The sequence below is a fragment of the Brachyhypopomus gauderio genome, chromosome 18 (genome assembly GCF_052324685.1).
Source record: "Brachyhypopomus gauderio isolate BG-103 chromosome 18, BGAUD_0.2, whole genome shotgun sequence".
In the NCBI taxonomy this organism is placed as follows: domain Eukaryota; kingdom Metazoa; phylum Chordata; class Actinopteri; order Gymnotiformes; family Hypopomidae; genus Brachyhypopomus; species Brachyhypopomus gauderio.
This window is the reverse complement of record NC_135228.1, coordinates 2476771-2499412: the sequence shown is the minus strand read 5'-3', so window position 1 is coordinate 2499412 and position 22642 is coordinate 2476771. Positions and strand designations below refer to the sequence as shown.

The 22642-nt window shown below is 42.3% G+C and overlaps 1 protein-coding gene across 4 annotated transcripts in view; it reads right to left on the bottom strand.

The window, feature by feature from the left end:
• LOC143481745 (NACHT, LRR and PYD domains-containing protein 3-like) overlaps positions 1-22642 on the bottom strand; it is a 37293-nt gene that overhangs the window by 4272 nt on the left and 10379 nt on the right. For 3 of the 4 annotated variants that reach the window (XM_076979872.1, XM_076979873.1, XM_076979874.1), the window contains 4 exons: positions 14751-15046; positions 12889-12951; positions 9858-11667; positions 5150-5326 (listed from right to left, as the gene is read on the bottom strand). In XM_076979872.1, coding sequence (XP_076835987.1) covers positions 5150-5326; positions 9858-11667; positions 12889-12951; positions 14751-15015 — 2315 coding nt within the window. In that variant the 5' untranslated portion in view covers positions 15016-15046. Of the gene's footprint in view, positions 1-5149; positions 5327-9857; positions 11668-12888; positions 12952-14750; positions 15047-21413; positions 21457-22642 lie in introns of those variants that run through there. The other variant, XM_076979875.1, reaches the window with a different exon arrangement.

Genomic DNA, 22642 nt, shown 5'->3' with positions numbered 1-22642 from the left:
TGGGAGCGCCAGCGAGGATGTGGAAGGCAGCCGGCGTCGTCACCCCTACCTCAGCCGGACTTCTCCTCTGCAAATCCTTTCGAGGTGCTCAGCTCCAGGTCCTCCGCCTCGCCCTCACCCCTGCGTCCGACACCACCCTCACCAGCGCCGGCACCGAAGAAGAATAAGGGCGGTATCCTTGTTATCGGCGACTCGATAACACGGCACATAAAGATTAGCCTGCCAGGCGCTAAAAGAACCCCCACTGTGTCATGTTTTCCAGGCGCTCGTGTCCTGGACGTGGCTTGTTGTCTCCGGTCCGCTTCCAACGTTCTGGCGAGGGTGCGAGTTATTTAGTCGTCTTTTCTGTCTCCACAGCTGGCTCCGGGACACCTGTAGCAGCGCCGGCGTGGACTACGTTGACAACTGGGAGAGTTTCCGAGAGCGTCCATCACTCTACCGCCGAGATGGACTTCACCCCAGTCGCCTAGGCTCGGCAGTCCTCTCCAGGAACATCGAGGACGTGCTACGCCAGGCCTGACCAGCCACAACAAACCACGCAAATCAGCTAAGTAGAACTTACTTCCCTAACTACCAAACCATTGAGACTGTGTCTGTTAGCCGTGGCAGGTATAAGAATAACAGGGCAATATGTTTTAAAAATCTAATTAAAATTAAATTAAATAATCAACATGAAGTGAGCAGCAATATTAAACTAAGGCTAGGACTCTTAAACATTAGATCGCTTGCATCAAAAGCTGTGATAGTAAACGAAATAATCTCAGATAACAGACTAAATGCACTCTGTTTAACAGAGACATGGGCTAGAGTAGACGAATATGTAAGTTTTAATGAAGCAGCTCCTCCTGGATACAGTTATGTTCATCAGCCCCGTATCACAGGGTGTGGAGGTGGAATAGCCACAACATATGACACAGATATAGGTTTTACTGTAAAACCAACAACCTCTATTAACTCATTCGAGGCTTTGATAGGTGAAATAGGCAATAATCTCATAGGCAATAAAACAAAGCTTAAACTAGTGACCATCTATCGACTACCGGGTCCTTACTCAGAATTTCTTAAGGAATTTGCTGAGTTTCTTTCGGAATTAGTCCTAACAATTGAAAGATTTGTAATTGTGGGTGATTTCAACATTCATTATGAAAATTAATCAGACCCACTGAAAACCGCGTTCGATTCCATCCTAGACTCAGTAGGTATAGCCCAAAATGTGACAGGACCTACTCACCGCTGTAAACACACCTTCGACTTAATACTTACTTACGGGTTAAACATAGAACATTTGGCAATTATCCCCCAAAATGACGCTATTTCAGATAATTCCCTACTAATATATGAAATAGCTTTATACGATGTACATCAGATGCGCCATACAAAAACCGCGCGCACTATCACATCCGACACCGCAACAACATTTATAAACGTACTGCCAGAGCTACCGAGCACTATGCCATTGAAGCCCAATGAATTAGAACAGGCAACACAACAGTTTTATTCCACACTCAGCAATACCTTAGACAGTGTAGCTCCAATTAAAACAAAATTAATTAGGGAGAAAAAGCTTGCACCATGGTATGACGACCACACTCGTCTTCTAAAACAGGCAGCTCGAACAGCGGAGCGCAAATGGAGATCCACCTCACTAGAAGTGTTTAGAATCGCATGGAAAGACGCCGTAGTCAAATATAAACATGCCCTAATAAAACCTAGAGCCGCATACTATTCGACACTAATAGAAAACAACAAAAATAACCCTAGATTTCTCTTCGCGACTGTATCAAAACTAACAAGAAATATCAATGACACTAGTTCTAATACAACACTTACACACACTAGTGATGAATTTTTTAACTTTTTTAGTAATAAAATAGATATTATCCGACTACAGAGTCATAATACATCACAGCCTAACCTCCAATCCAAACCCAGTAGTATAGGTATTAGTAACTACGCATCCCAAAATATTGCTGAGCTAAATGGCTTCGATCCTATATCGCAAAAAGAGCTCACAACACTAATTAATTCGTCTAAGCCTACATCATGTATATTCGACCCAGTTCCAACCCGTCTATTCAAAGACCTACTCCCAACTATTGCAGGGCCCTTACTTAATATGATTAACAGTTCCCTTAACCTAGGATATTTGCCCAAACAATTAAAATGCGCCGTAATTAGACCCTTGATTAAAAAACAAAATCTCGATCCGCAGATTCTAGCCAACTATAGACCAATTTCTAATCTCCCATTTATCTCTTAAATTCTAGAAAAAGCAGTTTACAATCAGTTAAACCATTATCTCCAATCAAATAGTATCCATGAAAAGTTCCAATCAGGATTTAAACCGAAACACAGCACTGAAACAGCTTTACTCAGGGTAGTGAATGATTTACTGATATCGTCAGATAATGGGCTCATCTCGTTCCTTATACTGTTAGATCTTAGTGCAGCTTTTGATACTGTAGACCACAACATTTTGCTGGATTGACTAGAAAACACAGTAGGTATTAAAGGAGTTGCACTCTTCTGGTTTAGATCATATCTGACCGACCGCTTCCAATGTGTAAGTGTTAATAATAAAACATCTAAATCTGTTCAGGTTAGATATGGTGTCCCACAAGGGACAGTCCTAGGACCACTTCTATTTACACTTTACATGTTACCCTTAGGCGAGATTATGCATAAGCACGACATCAGTTTCCACTCCTACGCAGACGACACTCAACTATATTTATCGGCTAAACCCGATGATTTAGGTGTAAACAGTAAAATCGAGAAGTGTGTAGAAGAGATAAAACATTGGATGGCGTGTAACTTTCTAGCACTAAATCCAGATAAAACAGAGCTAATAATAGTTGGGTCTAGGGCAGCGAGAGACAAGATACGTAATGTAGCATTGAATCTACACTCCTTTACTATAACCCCCAACGCAGAGGTAAAGAACTTAGGTGTCACAATAGACCCAGATCTCTCGTTCGATACACACATTAATAATATAACTAGGGTAGCGTTCTTTCACTTACGCAACATTGCTAAAATTAGAAATATATTAAATACTAGTGATGCGGAAAAGCTAATCCATGCATTCATATCCTCTCGCCTAGATTATTGCAATAGTCTTCTAGCTGGATGTTCTGGTAAATCGATAAACAAACTCCAGCTTGTTCAGAACGCAGCAGCGCGAGTTTTAACGAAAACTAAAAAATTTGATCACATTAGTCCCATACTATCGTCATTACATTGGCTGCCAGTTAGATTCCGTATTGACTATAAAATACTCTTATTAACATATAAAACACTGCATGGCTTAGCTCCAGACTATCTTAGTGAACTTATTGATCATTACAATCCAGCACGTTCACTTCGTTCACAGGACACAGGCTTATTAACTGTTCCTAGGATCAAAAAGATCACAGCAGGTGGAAGAGCCTTTTCTTCTAAAGCTCCACAACTGTGGAATAATCTTCCTGCCTTTATTCGGGACTCAGACACAGTCTCAATGTTTAAAACTCAACTAAAGACTTATCTGTTTAGTTTGGCCTTTGAATAATCTGTTACATATCTACCACATCACATATCTTTCTTCTCCGAGGTTCACTTGGGGAGTATCACTGCAGTTGGAGCCTACAATTCCAGTATCATCACTCTGACACAGAATGAAAACCTGGCGTTTATCACAAGACATTTACTTTGACAATATCAACACCCAGAACTTTCATTCTAGTTACCTTATACTTAGCCTGATTGTGTGATTTATTTGTAACTTGTGTATTAGTCTGTATAATTTGTTTTTGTGTAATTTGTGTGTTAACGGGCCGCCCAATGGAGGATGGGTTCCCTTTTGAGTCTTGGTCCTCCCAAGGTTTCTTCCTATTCCCCACCATCTAGGGAGTTTTTCCTTGCCACTGTCACCTTTGGCTTGCCCATTAGGGATTTGGACCCATAGTATTGTTAACCTTGTAAATCCTGTAAAGCGCTTTGTGACAACATATGTTGTGAAAAGCGCTATACAAATATATTTGATTTGATTTGATTTGATTTTGAATGTCTATCTAATTATGACAGTGATAGTATGTGTCTCAGTGAAAAAAGAGTGTGTGTGAGTGGGGGGAAGGGGGGTACTGACTTTGTGTGGGTGACAAGATATTGATTCTGTGAGAATTAGGAAAATATTAACTTCTGAACACCTGTGTGAGAGAGAGGAAGAGAGACTGTGTGTGTGTGTGTCATGATCACCCTCTCCTTAGCGTGGCGTTTCCCATGGCAACTCCCTTTCGTTGCTTTGTTTTGATTCTTGTTTTCATTTGTTTTGGTCTGTTCACGCTCCTTGTTTCAGCCTCTGCTTCGTGTTGTTTTAGTCTAGTCTAGATGTTTGTGTCTAGTCTAGTTCATTTAGTCGCGTATTTTTCCAGTGTTTTGTTTTCCTTGTTGTTGGTTATTGCATTTATTTACAATATTTATTTATATTGCTTTTATTTATTTATTTCTCTTTGCATTGTCTCGTGTTTTCGTATTCAGGTTGATCATGTATTTAGATTTGTCCTTTTGTGTAGTTTTCCTCAGTGTCTGTTGTTTAACATCTTAGTGTTTTTCGTTAGCTGTGTTTGTTTAGTGTCTGTATTTCTATTTGATTTAACCGTGTTTGATTTTGTTCTTGTCTTCAGTCTTCTGTTCGTTTCTTTATTAAAACATGTTCGCTCCCACACTTGCGCTATGCCAATCCTTACAGTGTGTGGGTGTTTGTATGAGATTGAGAGAGGAATTTTGACACTGTGTGTGTGTGTGTGTGTGTGTGTGTGTGTGTGTGTAGAGAGGATAAAAATTTATAAAATATAGCTTGTTCACAAACTAAAAAAAAGGTAAAATAAATGCTGCATGGTTTTATATTAAAACATAATTTTCTTTGAGCCCATCTCAAGGAATTACAGTAACATACATTTAAAAATTCCTTAGCCAGGATCAAAAGTTGTGCTTGCGTTGGGATAAGCGGATGAAGAACCATTCGATACTGACTTAAAATTCAGCCAGACTGAGGTATCTCAGTAGGCAGCATATTTAAGGGATCTAGGAATTGGAACAGACTACTATGACGTAAAACACTGTTTACATAGACAGCTCAGCATGTTTTCAGACAGAACCAGCAACTCACTGTAGTTTTTCAAGTGCACAGTGTGAATACTCCAGTAGAGCAGAGAGCTGCTTCACTCCTGAGTCTCCTAGTTCATTGGCGGTCATATTCAGCTCTCTCAGGTGTGGTGGGGGGTTTGATCTCAGAGCTGAACACAGAGCAGCACAGCCTTCCTCTGTTATACTGCAGCCAGACAGACTATAGAGAGAAGGAGAAAAACTCACACTTACACATTAACACAGATACAAATCTCTCCCACACACACATATGGTGACACACACACACACACACACACACACACACACACACACACACAATAATACTAAACCACAAAGTTTTGTTCTATTTGTTAAAAAAGCTTAAACCAGCTTGGATTTTAAGATGGGCAAGATAGTCTAAAGTTGGTTTGGCTGGTTGACTAGCTTAGTCAAGCTGGTTATAGCTGGTAAACTAACTTGACTCAGGTTGGCATAGCTGGATGACTGGCTAGGTCAGCTGATGAGTCTGGTAGACCAGTTTAAATCATCTGGTAGGACCTAAATGGCCAGCTAGATCAGTTGGTATGGAACTGCTAGACCATGTTGAGGTAGCTGGTAAGAGCTGGTTGAACAAATGTGAACAATTTAAAATAATCTTAAAAGATTTTTTTCTCTCAAAAGTGAGGAAACTGTATATGGCATTATAGTTTAATAAATGTTGCATATAGGGGTGACCTGCAATAGTCTCTGATTCGACTATCCACCTTTTTCCTGGAATCCCAATGGGGGTTGCCATGACGTCTCACTATTTCCGTTCCCCGGTTTATTAGTTCCGGTCTCGCTAGCGTTTCAGCATCGCTAACCAAAACATTGCTAGTGAGACGAATAAAACTGGCTTTGATACCGATTACGTGCTTCAAGTATGAGCTCAGGCTCGACATGTTCCCTTGTCGGGTGCCATAACAACTCAAAAAATTCAAGTTGTTGTTGGAAAGTATATGCTTTGAACACCAGCAGCTTCGTAAACACTGTCCGCGTCCGGCTCCTTTTGTAGTAACTTGGATATTTTTTTCAACATTACTTAATCACATTTAAAATAATTTTATTAGATGCAGCACAATATAACAAAAAAGATGCCTTAATTGTCAAATTTGATCAAGCCAGTCCAAAGATATTCAAATTTAAATCGTCTGTATTTTTTAATGCAATTAATCTACATCTTGTGATCAAGAAATGTGCGCTAGTTTTACCATGTGGCTAGTGCCCGCAGTGATCATGGTTCATCGGACCAACACGTTGTCTTGGGACCCTTAAAAACTACCTTCAGCTGTACAGACTGGGATGAAACGTCAGGAAACAATAAACAAGAATATAATGTAACGGTCCACGTATCTATTAATATCTTTTGAACAGTCCCACAATGTTTTTGAATGGTCCAAATGCGAAGTTAAAATTCAAGCAGGCTCAAAAAGAAACAGGAGCACGAAATGCGAGTTCTTCTAACGGGATGAGAGAAAGTGGACATTCAATTATGTCATATTACCAAAACTCTGGGAAGAACCTCCTACAAACCGATTAAAACAGCGATTTATTTACAGCGCGCTTGCGATCACTGACCTCGCTTATGCCCGGTTCACACTACACGATCTTAGGCTGGTTTTTCAGTCGCGGACTGTTTTTTGTAGATCGCCGACAGAAACTGTGGTCGGAGGCAAATCGGCGATCACTCGTCGCTCGCTCAGTCCTGTAGTGTGAACTGCTGAAAGACGCTCGCCGAGCCATCGCCGACTCATCGCAGACGACCGGCAGATATCTAGCATGTTTAATATCTAGCCCGGTCGGCGACTGAGAGTCTTTGTGAGCCCGCGTCGCCGATCAGTCATGTAGTGTGAAAGCCACAACAACTGAAAGACTTGCGATTACAGCACAACCAGTCATGTAGTGCGAACGGCACAAAAACCTGACGACTGAAAAGTCGTGTAGTGTGAACCTGGCAGACAGCGCGACCGGAGAAAAATGTCCGCGGCTCAATCATGATCATGCGGGGATATCCAAGTAACTACGTTTTGCTTTGCATTCCATACCGAAGGGAAGGAGCCTAGCGTGGCTTGCAGTTTTAAAACTGAAATACCATCTGAAGAGGATATAGGTTTGCTCGTTTCACTTTGTTGAAAAGAAGCCTACAGAGCTGCATCCTGACCCGGAGCTGTATTTGGGTTACGATAGACCACCCCAAAAGAAGAGACGAAAAGTTCGCATGAGCCAAACGGATCTACAAATAGTTATAGTAAAAGTAAAACTACAAACAAACGAGATATTATACATATAATTTATTGTTTTTCAATGTTTCACAACATACGTTCTGCAATGCACGAGTAACCCACTGTCTCCACTACTCCACTCTCCCTCAGCATTACCCACGCCTGATGTTTACCTCGGCTCACGGTCTCACTTGGCTCTACCTCAGCTTTAAAAAAATGAAATCACCATGTTTTTTATACAATACCTTTCCTATTTTGTTGCTATAAAGGTAGTTGTATGCCTCTGTGCTTTTATAATTCCGTAGCTCTTCGCCATCTACGCCTTCGGGAAAGACGAAGTAATTGACTATATCAATATCGCTAACTTCAGGCCACAGCTTCATGTTATCAACCCACTCTGAGAGCGTTGAGGGGTGGGGCACTGGTAAAACACAGTCACCACAACTTTTTTAAACGCTCGTACTGTGCAGCCACCTAGTATTATTGGCCGTGTATTTTTAATAAAGCAGCAACGAACGTCCACTTTCTGACTCGCTCATAATGTAAACACTACAACCGGAAACCAACAACCGGATTCAGCTACGAATCATGGGAAAGGTTAAAGTTCAGGAAAATCGTGGATAGTCGACTGTACCCCCAGTCGACTATGAACGTCATAGTCGAATGTACCATTCTAACTGCATGGGGGTGCCCAAGGATGCTGCTAAGCATTAGTTGTTACATTAAATGTCTTTGTTTTCATTATATATAGCCTTTTGTCAAATAAAATCATCCTAATTTCTGTTAATATATATTTTTCAATGATGTGTGCGCATTAACAATAGCATCTTCCTTACTACACATTAATAAATCACACCCTGCAGTTGCACAATCCAAATGAGCGGAGCTGAACTCGCTACAGGATGGGAGTATGTGGGATGTGGGAGTATTTTGAAAATAATAAAGATGAATCAAACAAAGTAAAGTGCAAGTTATGTCATCAACGTCTTTCATTTCACACGACAACAACCAACATGGCATACCATTTAAAACGCGCAAGGTGAAAAAAAAACAGTTCAGCCGTTTGTCGTTTCGGTCATGTCGTCTAGTCTCGTTGTGGTACATCTCAGCAAGTAGGCCTATAAATGTTTTTTGTTGTTGCTTGCTTTTTAAACCCCGTTACTTGAACCTTTACTTATAATTTTTTTGCTGTTGTGTGGCAATTTTTTTATATTTTCAGGCAGGCATATTTTATTTAAAATATTTTTGACATTTTGCACAGTGCCTGTCTGACAGTTCAATATGCGCACTGCACACTGACGGTGACTTTTTTTTGTTAATGTTCTTTAACTGTAACGCTCGAAGGAGGAGGCACGACGAGCGTAGAATGGTGCACATTACAACGTTTAATCACACAGAAACCACGTTAAGCTCAATGCGGAGCGCAAGCACATACATACGACGCTCACACAGGCACGAAACTTTAGACAAAGACGAGCATGAGACATTGCTTTTTATTTCTTTTAGTTGTAAAGATCATGTTTCCTCCCACCTGAGATTTACCTATGTCTTGTATTTGCCCTTATTGCCTTATGTATTTAAATTTCCTGTTTTTCCTGAGTCTTTGTTGATCATTGTTTAATTCGTCTCTCGTGGTTAACTGTTTTGAATTATTCTCTAGCCTTGCTCTAAATCCTCGTTCCTGTAACATATTGAACAGGCAGAGAGGGATCCAAATGCGGAAGAACACCGCTTTTATTGAAATGAGACGCTGGTACAGAAACAGGCAGGTGTATCACGAGCACTAGGACAAGTAGCAACTGCGTTTTCTTGGCGTGGTCAGGACAGTCCAGGGTCATACCGGGGGAGCAGAAGTCAGGAGGTACAGAGGGACTAGGCAGGAGACAAGGTCGGGGACGTAAGCGAGGGTCGGAACACAGGAAAGCAGACAGGTAATAGAAAGGCTTGGTATGCGGCATGAGTCGGCAATACTTCGCGACTAGGAAGTGGAATGTGGGCGTTTAAGTAGAGATACAGGGGGTGTGGTGATGAGCGTCAGGTGAGGCTGGTTAGGTGGAGATCAGGTGGCATTCCTTACAGTTCCTACGTTAGGTAGCCTATAGCGGTTTGCCTCTTTCCTCTCTTCTCCCTCGTTCCTTTGCGTTTAATTAAATTGGTCTGCTCGCTGTATTCTTCCTTTCCCTGATGAACCCTGCTGTCACGAGGTTTCTGTAAGTGTCGTTAGTGATGGCAAAAGTGGGGCTTTTGGGAGATCTAATCAAATGAACCAATTGATTCAGAAAATGATTCGATCTTGTAAGACGTTCGAATCATCACACGCCACAGTGACATCTAGTGAGCAACCAGGGCCTAATTAGAGAGTGGGTCAGCTGGCACATTAATCAATGAAATAGTAAATGTTACAAAGGGGTTCAGGAAACATAACTGTTTGTACCTATGATGAAGTACTGAACTCAGTACAGTAATGTGTTTATGAATGAAAATACTCACTCAGCTTTTCTGGATGCTGTCACCACTGGCAGCAGTCTCAGTAGACATTTCTCTGATGGATCATATTTATTCAGATCAAACTCATCCAGCTCATCTTCTGAGATCAGCAACACAAACACCAGAGCTGACCACTGAACAGGAGAGAGACTGGCTCCACAAAGACGACGGTATTGTGCACTGTTAACGTATATTTGTACTTCCTGCACTAGAGAATGATCATTCAGTTCATTCAGACAGTGGAACAGATTGATGAATTTCTCTGGAGAGGGATTCTCCCTGATCTTCTCCTTTATGTACTTGACTGTTTCCTCTTTGTTGTGAGAGCTGCTTCCTGTCTGTGTCAGTAGGTCTTGTAAGAGAGTCTGATTGGACTCCAGTGAGAGACCCAGAAGGAAGCGGAGGAAAAGGTCCAGGTGTCCATTCTCACTCTGTAAGGCCTTGTCCACTGCATTCTTAAGGAAGTCAGACATTGATGTGCTTTGGAAAAAATAATCAAGTAAGACCTGTAGGAATGTAGTGGTTTGCTGTTCCAGCACATTTGTGTTTTTGGAGATGAAGGAGAGAAATGCATATAAGGCAGCCAGAAACTCCTGAACACTCAGATGTACAAAGCTGAACACCTTCCCCAGGCGCCGCACAGACACCTCTCTGAAGATTTGTGTACACACTCCCGAGTACACTGACACTTCTTTGACATCAATGCCACACTCTCTCAGGTCTTTCTCATAAAAGATCAGGTTGCCCTTTTCCAGCTGTTGGAATGCCAGTTTTCCCAGTGCCAGAACACTCTTTCTAGTTTGGTCAAAATCAGTGTCAGTTTTACCATACTTTCTGCTCTTGTGTTTGATCTGAAAGATCAGGAAGTGTGTGAACATCTGAGTCAGAGTCTTGGGGATCTCTCCACCCTCTGCTTCACTCTGCCCCACTCTCTGCTTCAACATTTCCTCTAGAACAGTGGCTGCAACCCAACAGAAGACTGGAATGTAGCACATGATGTAGAGGCTTCTTGATGACTTGATGTGTGTGATGATTCTATTGGCCAGAATCTGATCACTGATTCTCTTCCTGAAGTACTCCTCTTTCTGAGGGTCACTGAACCCTCGTACCTCTGTTACCAGGTCAACACAATCAGGAGGGACACAATCAGGATTGGCTGCTGCTGGTCTAGATGTTATCCAGAGGAGAGCAGAGGGAAGCAGATTCCCTTTGATGAGGTTTGTCAAGAGCACATCCACTAAGGCTGACTTTGTTACATCCCACAAATTTTCATTGTTTTGAAAATCTAGAGGATGCTTATATTCGTCTAGACCGTCAAAGATGAAAATGACTTTGAAAGTATCACAGGGTATAAAATGTAGTTGTTTTGTTTCTGGAAAAAAGTCATGAAGGAGATCCATCAGAGTCTTTTTTTCGTTTATCAAATTCAGCTCCCTAAAAGGAAGTGGAAATATAAAGAGGACATCCTGATTGGCTCTTCCTTCAGCCCAGTCCAGAATGAACTTCTGTACAGAGACTGTTTTCCCAATTCCAGCAACTCCTTTAGTCAGCACTCTTCTGATGGTTTTGTCTTTAAAGAGGTCATTACATTTGATTGGTGTCTCCTGTGTTGCTGGTCTCCTGGATGCTGTCTCAATCTGTCTCACCTCATGTTCATTATTGACCTCTCCACTCCCTCCCTCTGTGATGTAGAGCTCTGTGTAGATCTCATTCAGAATCATTGATCTTCCGTGATCTGCGATTCCTTCATTTATTCTTTTACATTTCTCCAGTAGTTTGTGTTTGAGCTTTTGTTGATATACAGAGACCAGCTCTGAAAAAACAGAAAAAGATGACTATTATTTAATTATCTCTTATTATCTCTGGCCCACCTTTAAAACACATTTATTCAGTTTGCTCTAAACCCAAATGAACTACACCAACCTCTAGTACACACAATTTCTGATAAGAAAACACAAATCAACACATTATGTCAGGGTGAGGGGGCCGGGTCGCCACCAGAGGGCGCGCATCCCGGTCAGCAGCCGATCCCAGCCCACACCCCCGCGCACGCAACCACTCCCACAGTCGCAATCACCATCATACTGAGCACCTGTTTCTTGTTTACTTTGCTCTTCTTAAGCCCGCAGGTCGTCTGGTCCAGTGCTGCACATTGCTGTTACATGAGCGTCTCTGGTCTCTGCGTGTCCGTTACTGCGTTCCCTACCTGCGTGCGCGCTACGAGCTTTACCTTGCATCACTTATAGTGTGTGCGCTACGAGCTTTACCTTGCATCACTTGCAGTGTGTGCGCTAAGAGCTTTACTGGTTTGGTTGCCATGGACAATAAACATCCTTCTGTTCAACCCCCGTCTCCGGCTGCCTCTGTCCCGACGCCTCCGGCGTCACACATTATAATTTCAATAATTTCAATTTTCTTAAGTTCTATTTCAGAAATAATCAGTTGTAGTATATCTACCAGTAAAATCTGGTAAAGAATGCAGTAGTGTTATATTATGTCTGGCTCCTAATCCATGAACTTGAATGCATGTGTCACAATACACACATTTGGACATGAACGTCTTGTTTATGTTTTACATGTACATGTTTTCTCTCGGTGACTAGTAGGACTGTCATTTTGCTTCAAGAGCAATGTTTTCACACAAATGATTCTTCTAAGAGCTTTTAAATACTGAAGACTTTGAAGTTCTTTTTATTGATGTATGGTGCCACCTCACAGTAATCAGAGTCAGTCAGCCACATGTATCATCCAGCCTACTGAAGTGCAGCTCACAGGCCCCCTGGTGGTCAGTGTCTGTTAAAGAGATCTTAGAGGGTTGTCTGCTGGGTCTGTCTCCTCTACTCCTCCTCTCTACAGTCTTGAGTTCCATCTTCCCACTCTGAAGCAGTTTTAAGAACGTCAGCACTTTGTGTGACTGTGTAAGTGTCCTTTACGGTTGTTTCTCCTTCACTACATCACTGATGTGATATATTTAAATATGATATATTTATGCTGTCTTCTGTAAATAATCACTGATGTGTAAAAATAAACAAACCTTTATTGAGTGCCGGAGTCGCCAGGCTGGAATTGGAGTTTTCCTTATCTGGAAGAGAGAGCACTGAAAAATTCCAACTTTATTAATATAATTAACTTCATCAGGTGCAGACTAAAAAACAACCCCAGACTTATTGTATAAAGAAGGGTTTGCAACTGTGAGGACTGTTGTATTCTTGTAAACTGTATATTCATGTACTATATGTACAATATGTGAATATACTGTGTATAATACAGTATAAACAGTACATGTACAGTCATGGCCAAAAGATTTTGAGAATGACACAAATATTATATTTTCACATGATCTGCTGCCCTCTGGTTTTTATGTGTGTTTGTCAGATGTTTATCACATACAGAAATATAATTGCAATCATATTATGAATAACAAAAGCTTTTATTGACAGTTAGAATGAGTTAATGCAGCAAGTCAATATTTGCAGTGTTGACCCTTCTTCAGGACCTCTGCAATTCTCCGTGGCATACTCTCAATCAACTTCTGGACCAAATCCTGACTGATAGCAGACCATTCTTGCACATTCTGGGGAGTTTCCAGGCCATGGACCCAAAATCTCTATGTTTTGTTCCCTTAGCCATTTAGTTATCACCTTTGCTTTATGGCAAGGTGCTCCATCATGCTGGAAAAGGCATTGTTGATCACCAAACTGCTCTTGGATGGTTGGGAGAAGTTGCTCTCGGAGGACATTCTGGTACCATTCTTTATTCATGACTGTTTTTAGGCAAGACTGTGAGAGAGCCGATTCCCTTGGCTGAGAAGCAACCCCACACATGAATGGTTTCAGGATGCTTTACAGTTGGCATGAGACAAGACTGGTGGTAGCGCTCACCTTGTCTTCTCCAAAACAGCTGTCCCAAACAATCGGAAAGGGGATTCATCAGAGAAAATGACTTTACCCTAGTCCTCAACAGTCCACTCCCTGTACCTTTTGCAGAAAAAAGTCTGTCCCTGATGTTTTTTCTGGAGAGAAGTGACTTCCTTGCTGCCCTCCTTGAGACCAGGCCTTGCTCCAAGAGTCTCCGCCTCACAGTGCATGCAGATGCACTCACACCTGCCTGCTGCCATTCCTGTGCAAGCTCTGCACTGCTGGTAGCCCGATCCCGCAGCTGCAACACTTTTAAGAGACGGTCCTGGCGCTTGCTGGTCTTTCTTGGGCGCCCTGGAGCTTTTTTGGCAACAATGGAACCTCTCTCCTTGAAGTTCTTGATGATGCGATAGATTGTTGACTGAGGTGCAATCTTTCTAGCTGCGATACTCTTCCCTGTTAGCCCATGTTTGTGCAGTGCAATGATGACTGCACATGTTTCTTTTAGAGATAACCATGGTTAACAGAAGAGAAACAATGATGCCAGGCACCAGCTTCCTTTTAAAGTGTCCAGTGGTTCTCATTCTTACTTAATCATGACAGATTGATCTCCAGCCCTGTCCTCAAACACCCACACTTGTGTTAATGGAGCAATCACTGAAACGATGTTAGCTGGTCCTTTTAAGGCAGGGCTGCAATGAAGTTGAAATGTGTTTTGGGGGATAAAGTTCATTTTCTAGGCAAATATTGACATTGCAATTAATTGCTGTTAAGCTGATCACTCTTTCCAACATTCTGGAGTAAATGGAAATTGCCATTATAAAAACTGAAGCAGTAGACTTTGTAAAAATTAGTATTTGTATCATTCTCAAAACTTTTTGCCATGACTGTACATGTAGTATGCATGTATATATTGTATACACAGTACATTTACATGTGGTATACATGTGTATACTGTATATACAGTACATGTACATGTAGTATACATGTGTATGCATATATACAGTACATGTACATGTAGTATCTGGTTTTCTCTTACCTCCATATGGAAAGTTCATTATCACTGGTGCATGAAAGTGACTCCCATGGATCTGAGGAGCACAGACGTTCCCTCCTGTCTGAGCTGTGATATTGGTCTGAGCTGCGATGTTGGTCTGATCTGCGATGTTGGTCTGAGCTGCGATGTTGGTCTGATCTGTGATGTTGGTCTGAGCTGCGATGTTGGTCTGAGCTGCGATGTTGGTCTGAGCTGCGATGTTGGTCTGATCTGCAATGTTGGTCTCGATTGGAGTGGAAGCCTCCATCTTCTAATCAGGCGTCACTTCACCAACACCACTAAACATCAAAGTATGATATCATCGGTGGTAGAGAATTTACTGAACTCAGTACTGAACCTATTAAATAATTAAATTTGCAAACATATTGTATTAGTGTGGTAAGTATGAAAACAGTATACATATACATGGTTCATAACACGTCATCATAACACACCTGCATGACAATATGAATTCAAAGAAGAATATGAATATTTCTTAGTTTTCAATATATTCTCATTATCCTTGTATATCAACTGCTCACTTGTATTACTCACTGTAATAAAATGAGATGAAATCCATTAACTGATAGCTAGACAATAATCTGAACCATTATTTGGTGAGGTGAATTGTGTTTTCTTAGCAGAGGTGTCAATTCCAGGTTCAGAAAGTAAAAGTCCTCACCAGGATTTTGCTCAGGCTTCCTGGATTGTGTTGATTCCACTAATTTTACCTGGCTTGCACTAATTAGAAAATCTAGCAAGCTTGAGCAAAATCCTGGTGAGGACTTTGCAGAGGAGGAGGAATATGTATAATCTATCGTGATTGTTTAGAAATTCATCAGAAATACCTAGATATCTCAAACTCATTTGAGATGCAGTCTATTAATGTAATTAGTCCATCTGAAAATAAAAGTACATTTTCCCTAACTAATGTATACAGACCACCAGGGCCTTACTCAGATTTCTTAAACGATTTCACTGATTTTGCAGCAAATTTAGCAGTATGTAGTGACAAAATAATAATGGTAGGAGACTTTAACATACATTTTGATAATGCGGAGGATCCACTGACAAGGGCTTTTACTTCTATATTGAACTCTGTCGGCATTATACAAAACGTAGTAGGACCTACACATTATCGAAATCATACCCTAGATCTAATCTTAACGCTGGGTACCGACGTAGATAATATAAATATACTTCCGCAAACCGTAGCAATCTCTGATCACTATTTAGTCCAATTCGATCTTCACCTTAACATAAATACCCGCCCGTCTCATCGGCAGTGTATAAAGCGCTCGATAAATTCATCAACAGCAACACAGTTTATTGAAACCCTGATTTAACTGCTTTAGCCCACTCGCCATCCGATCCAGGAGAGTTAGACAGTCTAACGGACTGCTTAGAGAATACCTGCAGATCAGCTCTAGATATAGTAGCTCCACTAAAATATAAAAAGGCTAGATCCAAAAAGCTCGCCCTGTGTTACACTGACCGAACTAGAAACTTAAAACAAATAGCACGTAAATTAGATCGGAACTGGCGATCTACTAAGTTGGAAGTATTCCACTGTGCCTGGAAGGATAGCATTATTGAATACAAACGGGCACTCACTAAAGCACGCTCAGCATACTTAGCCTCACTGATTGAGAAAAATAAAAACAATCCTAGATTTCTTTTTAATACTATTTCTAAACTTACAAAAAACCAAGCAGGCGCAGAACCTCAGATTCCAGTAAACCTCACTAGTAATGTATTTATAGATTTCTTTGATAATAAAATTGAGAATATTAGACAAAATATAAAACCTTTTATTAGCAATACAACTGGTATGTCATCTGGTTTGGTTGAAATTGATTTAAATTACATACCGGGAGAAAAACTTGATGCTTTTCATCCACTCCCAAAATCAGAATTAGAGAAAATAATTTCTTCCTTAAATTGTACTACCTGCACACTAGACTCGGTTCCCTCAAAGTTATTAAAAGAGGTATTACCAGCTGTAACTGAACCTCTTAACTCATCCATTACAATAGGTCACATGCCCAAATCATGTAAATTAGCAGTTATTAAACCTCTGATCAAGAAACCAAATCTTGATCCGACTGTGCTATCTAATTATAGACCCATTTCGAACACATCATTTATATCTAAGATCATAGAAAAAGCTGTTGCCCAGCAATTATGCCTATAAATCTGCATAGGAATCACATATTTGAAAAGTTCCAATCTGGATTTAGGCCCCATCACAGTACTGAAACAGCATTAGTCAAAGTAACAAATGATCTCCTCCTTGCTTCTGATCAAGGCTATGTATCACTGCTAGTGCTTCTCGATCTTAGTGCAGCTTTTGACACAATTGATCATAGGATCTTGCTAGAAAGGTTAGAACGCTGGGTTGGAGTCTCTGGCACAGCCCTTTCATGGTTTAACTCTTACTTGACAAATCGCCATCAGTTTGTAGAGCTCAATAATATTCCATCCAAACGTACAATAGTTATATATGGGGTCCCGCAAGGCTCCATCTTAGGACCACTATTATTTACATTATATGTGCTACCACTGGGCACAGTTATAAACAAACATGGTGTCAATTTTCACTGCTATGCAGATGACACTCAACTTTACATATCAGCCAAGCCTGATGACAAACTCAGTTTAGGAAAAATTGAGGCCTGTGTAAGAGATATAAAATGCTGGATGTCTCTAAACTTCCTCCAACTAAATGAGGACAAAACAGAAGTTCTCCTTGTAGGCCCCTAGGCCGCAAGACAAAAAAATTCCAGATCTAATGCTTAATCTTGCAGACACCTATTACACCTGGCACAGTAGCCAAAAACCTAGGTGTCATACTCGACTCCGACCTATCATTTGATAAATACATAGATAATACTACAAGGATAGCTTTTCTACATCTCCGCAACATTGCCAAATTAAGCAATGCATTATCACAGGATGATGCAGAAAAATTGGTGCACGCCTTTGTTAGCTCTAGATTAGACTACTGCAATGCACTACTGTCAGGTGTGACGGGCAGGGTGAGCAACTTAAAAAGGAAGCGATCACGCCAAGTCTCAGGGAAATAGAATGGTTTAATAGAAAGTGTGCAAACCAAAAACCCGTGCATAGTTCCGAATGAAGGAAATAATAACCAGCAGTCAACTGGTACAAAGACAAGACATATATAGATGAACAAACGACCCTCAGGTGAGACTGATCACAGGTCCCGCCCACCTGAGGGACCAACATCATGTGACCAAAAACAGGACAGTTGCCGCTGTAACCGGGGGCGACCGGTAGGGCCCCCCCCCCCACAACGTGACAGACCCCCCCCACCAAAGCCGCACTCCCCTCCGGATGTGCGGCTTACAGCGGCAGCACACAAAACACAACACAGGGGCGGGAGGGTGGGGACAAGACAGGGACCCGTTCCCTGCAGTCCTGAACTGAAACACAAAACACAAAAGCTCCTCGTCGCAGGGCGCAGACCAGGCAGGGACCCGTTCCCTGCAGTCCTGGAGCTGAAAACATAAAAAGACAGACAGGTGAGCTCACCTCCTGGGCGGGACCCTGGACCGACTGGGCCGTCAACAAGACGATAACCACGCCCCGGTCGGTCACAGGGCCCTGGCGCCCTAACCGGCCTTAGGCCGCTTAAGCCCCACCGCTGAGTGCGGACCGGGAGCACATGTCCCAACATACGTCACGGGTGTGGATGTGTGCAGGCCGCCATACTGGGGTGAGGCCACAGCTTCCACCGACCACCTCCCGAACCTACCTCTTCGCTCTGAGCTGACCCCTGCCCTATTCGCTAGGGGTCACCCCAGACTCCTGGGGAGTGAACCCCTCCCGGGGCCCCTCATCTCAAGGTGGACTCCTCCACCCAACCCAGGAGCGCCAGAGACCAGGGCCCTGGCAAGCCGCATCAGGGACACGCTGTTCACCCCGAGCTTGAAGGGGAGGGTCTCCGCCTGGAGACCCCATTAGGTCCAGGGAGTGCCGCAGTCCACCACCAGGAGCGACCTGCAACACATCACACACACACGCACACAGACGACACACAACATATAACACGCACTGCCCTGACCTTTGCACCCCCTTATACCCAGGGGGGAGGGGACCCCTTCTTGCCATGAGGAGACATCCTGTCCATACACCCCAGGCATCCTCAGTCTACAAAGGGGTATAGGGGCTCCTCCCTGCTCAGGGGTCCCTCCCAAAGGCCAGTTCTCCCTAAGGAGCAGCGCCTTCTGAGCCACATGCCGTGGCTCAGGAACCCCATAGCTCCCCCCCAAAAACATATTTAGGGGGGGCCCCTCCGGGGAACAACAAAACAAAAAACACAGGCACAACATATAACACACGCACCTAAGATGCCCTCCGTGCCACCTCCAGTGGCACGGGACCTCAAATGGGCCCCTCCCCACACACAGTGAAGAGGGGTGCAAGAGAGGAATTACATAAAACAAAGCACGCTACACTCTAGGACAAAACAAACACGCAAGAACAGAACACAACCAAACGGACAGAACCCACCGATGCTCGCACTCTGCGGAGCACGACGCGCCCACTCCAGCTCTCTCTCTCTCACCGTTTTCCCAACGTGATCCGCAGATCTTTGGAGAGAGAGAGCTATACGCGAGCGGCTTGCGCGTCACGCCCACAGCGACGCGTCTCTCGGGCTCGCAGTCGCTCACCCCTGTCACCACGGGATATCGGGTGAGCGAGGCGAAAGGAGCCGAGAGATTCGCGTCACACGCGTTCTAGCGCGCAGCACGCATCAGCGGACCCGTCTACTTACACACACGAACACCACCAGTGAAACACACACACCACGGCACACTCACACACTCGCTCACGACCACGTCGTTATTAAAACACAACACAACGTACATACACACACACACACAGACGATAACGGATAACGGACGTGCGCAATGTGAGGCACCGGTAGTTTCGCTGGGCGAGAGCGGAGTCTACTGGTCCCCAGCTCTAGTCACCGCCGTGTGATTTTATGGGTTTTACACAAACAACATTTAAACACGGCGGGACGAGTGGGGACAGACTCAACACTCTCTCGGACAAAACACGACAAACACACAGCACGTAGACAAACACTTACCACGAGACATGACCACGAACGAAGGAGAAAGTAAAGGAGACTGGCGGCTTCCGAAAGGTGGCTGGTTATTCTGTGACGGGCAGGGTGAGCAACTTAAAAAGGAAGCGATCATGCCAAGTCTCAGGGAAATAGGATGGTTTAATAGAAAGTGTGCAAACCAAAAACCCATGCATAGTTCAAAATAAAGGAAATAATAACCAGCAGTCAACTGGTACAAAGACAAGACATATATAGACGAACAAACGACCCTCAGGTGAGACGGATCACGGGTCCCACCCACCTGAGGGACGAACATCACGTGACCAAAAACAGGACAGTTGCCGCTGTAACCGGGGGCGACCGGTAGGGGCCCCCCCCCACAACGTGACATCAGGATGTTCAAATAGGAATCTAAATAAACTTCAAATAGTTCAAAATACCACAGCCAGAGTTCTGACCAGAACTAGAATATTTCAACATATTACACCAGTCCTATCAGCTCTGCATTGGCTCCCAGTTAAATTCCGTATTGATTTTAAAATTCTATTATTAACATATAAAGCACTGCACGGGCTTGCTCCTGAATACCTCCAGGAACTTATTTCCTACTATGAACCCCCACGTCCACTAAGATCACAGGGTGCTGGTCTTTTATTAGTTCCACAAATTAATAAGGTAACAGCAGGGGGAAGAGCCTTTTCTTATAAGGCCCCCCAGCTTTGGAACAACCTTCCAAATTGCATACGGGACTCTGACACAGTCACAATCTTTAAGTCTAGGTTGAAAACCCACCTATTTGGTTTAGCGTTTGATAATTAATATCCCCCCTTAGATAAAGGTACAGATCCAGGGGTTCATAGACGAAGGGTTTTATGGTAGACTGGGGCGCTGGTGCTGTCGTCCTGTCACTGCTCGTGGTCACTCAAGTTTGTTGACAGGGCAGTGGAATGCCCCCAAGCCTATGTTACCTTCTGGTTCTGCCTTTTTAGCTAGGCTGTAATAGTTTAACTTAATGCCGGAGTTGCTGCCACACTCCAGAAATGTGTTTAATTTTATCTGTCCTGTATATGTCCTCATACAGAGCTAATTTTCCCTGTTTTATTTTCTCCACTTGGCTGCCCACCTGCTCGAGGAAAAATGAGATGAGGAGAGACAAGCGATCCATCCAGTGCCAGCCACCTACTGCCTGACCGGATGAGCCTACACCATGATGGACATTACTACATCTTTTCCTTTTCTTTATTTCTTTCTGTTTAAATTGTTGTTGTTGTCATGGTGACCGGTGTCGGCCAGAGGAGGATGGGTTCCCCCCCTGAGTCTTGGTTCCTCTCAAGGTTTCTTCCTCATGCAAAAAACTAGGGAGTTTTTCCTTGCCACTTGTAAAGCTGCTTTGTGACAACAACTGTTGTAAAAAGCGCTATATAAATAAAATTTGATTGATTGATTGATTGACTTTTACTTTCTGAACCTGGAATTGACACCTCTGTTTCTTAGCAGACTGTAGCTATAGCTTTAAAGCCTGTTAACAAAAATCATACCAGAGGCTATTGTCAGGTATCTCGTACCTACTGCTTAAGTATGGCATTTCGGATTCAGCCAAGGATGGAAATTTTAGATGGAAAGGTTTCCTGAAAACAAAAGTAATTTGCATAGTCTGCAAAGAATTTAATTATCACAGAAGTAATTCATCTTTGACATATCACCTCAAAGCAAAACACTCTACCGAAATGATCTCATTTTGTCTGAAATTCAACTAGTACATACTTCACAAGAGATAATCTGTGTTAAAAGTTGAAAAAAGATTCAAACATACATTTGAATATAAGTACATGTCTTATACTGATTCTTTTAATTTCCATTTAAATATATATTAAAATCATCAGTCCTAAGAAGAAAAAATGTGATTAATCCTAATTAAGCACAGCAAATTATGCGATTAATTAGTTCCTTTTTTAAAAACGATCGACAGCTCAATTTCTTTATATGCAGTAGGCTAAATATATTGTTTATATGCAATATTTTATTGTTTAATTCATCTTGAATTAACTTCGAATTTCAATGTTGGGCAAGTCGATTTTTTATATTAAATTTCAAGATCAGTTATTTTGAAGGCTACTGGTATTTAGCCATGTAGTACTAAGAGTGTGCTAGGCTATTCTTGGCTGTCTAATAATGCTAAATAGGTTTGTACTAACATTAAACTATTCCAAATTGAAAGCCACAACTGTAACTGTTCTGAAAGGTTTTCAGCATTTGTATTCAGTCTTCCCTTTCCAAATCTGAATAAACAGTCCTATATTTCGGGAGACAAATATGCAGAGCTTTATACATTCGCGTAACCAGTAATATGGTTTGCTTTTGTCGCATACTGGATATTGTACTGTATACTACTACAGCAGTGAGTATGCATTATACAGTATGCATATGCAGAGTTGTATAATCCAGGTTCAGAAAGTAAAAGTCCTCACCAGGATTTTGCTCAGGCTTCCTGGATTGTGTTGATTCCACTCATTTGACCTGGATTGCACTAATTAGAAATCTAGCAAGCTTGAGCAAAATCCTGGTGAGGACTTTTACTTTCTGAACCTGGATTATACAACTCTGTGCATATGCAATATACAAGCAAGCCATTTAGTTCTTGTTTCCATGCCCCTCCTTTCCTGTTATTATATTCAACTATGTCTCGTCTAGTTTCCTTATTTGTCTGGTCATTGTTCTGGTCATTGTTTATGGAAAATCTATGTTTTAAGTTTTAGTTGCGAGCCCTATGTTAATTCTTAGTTACGTTTCTTAG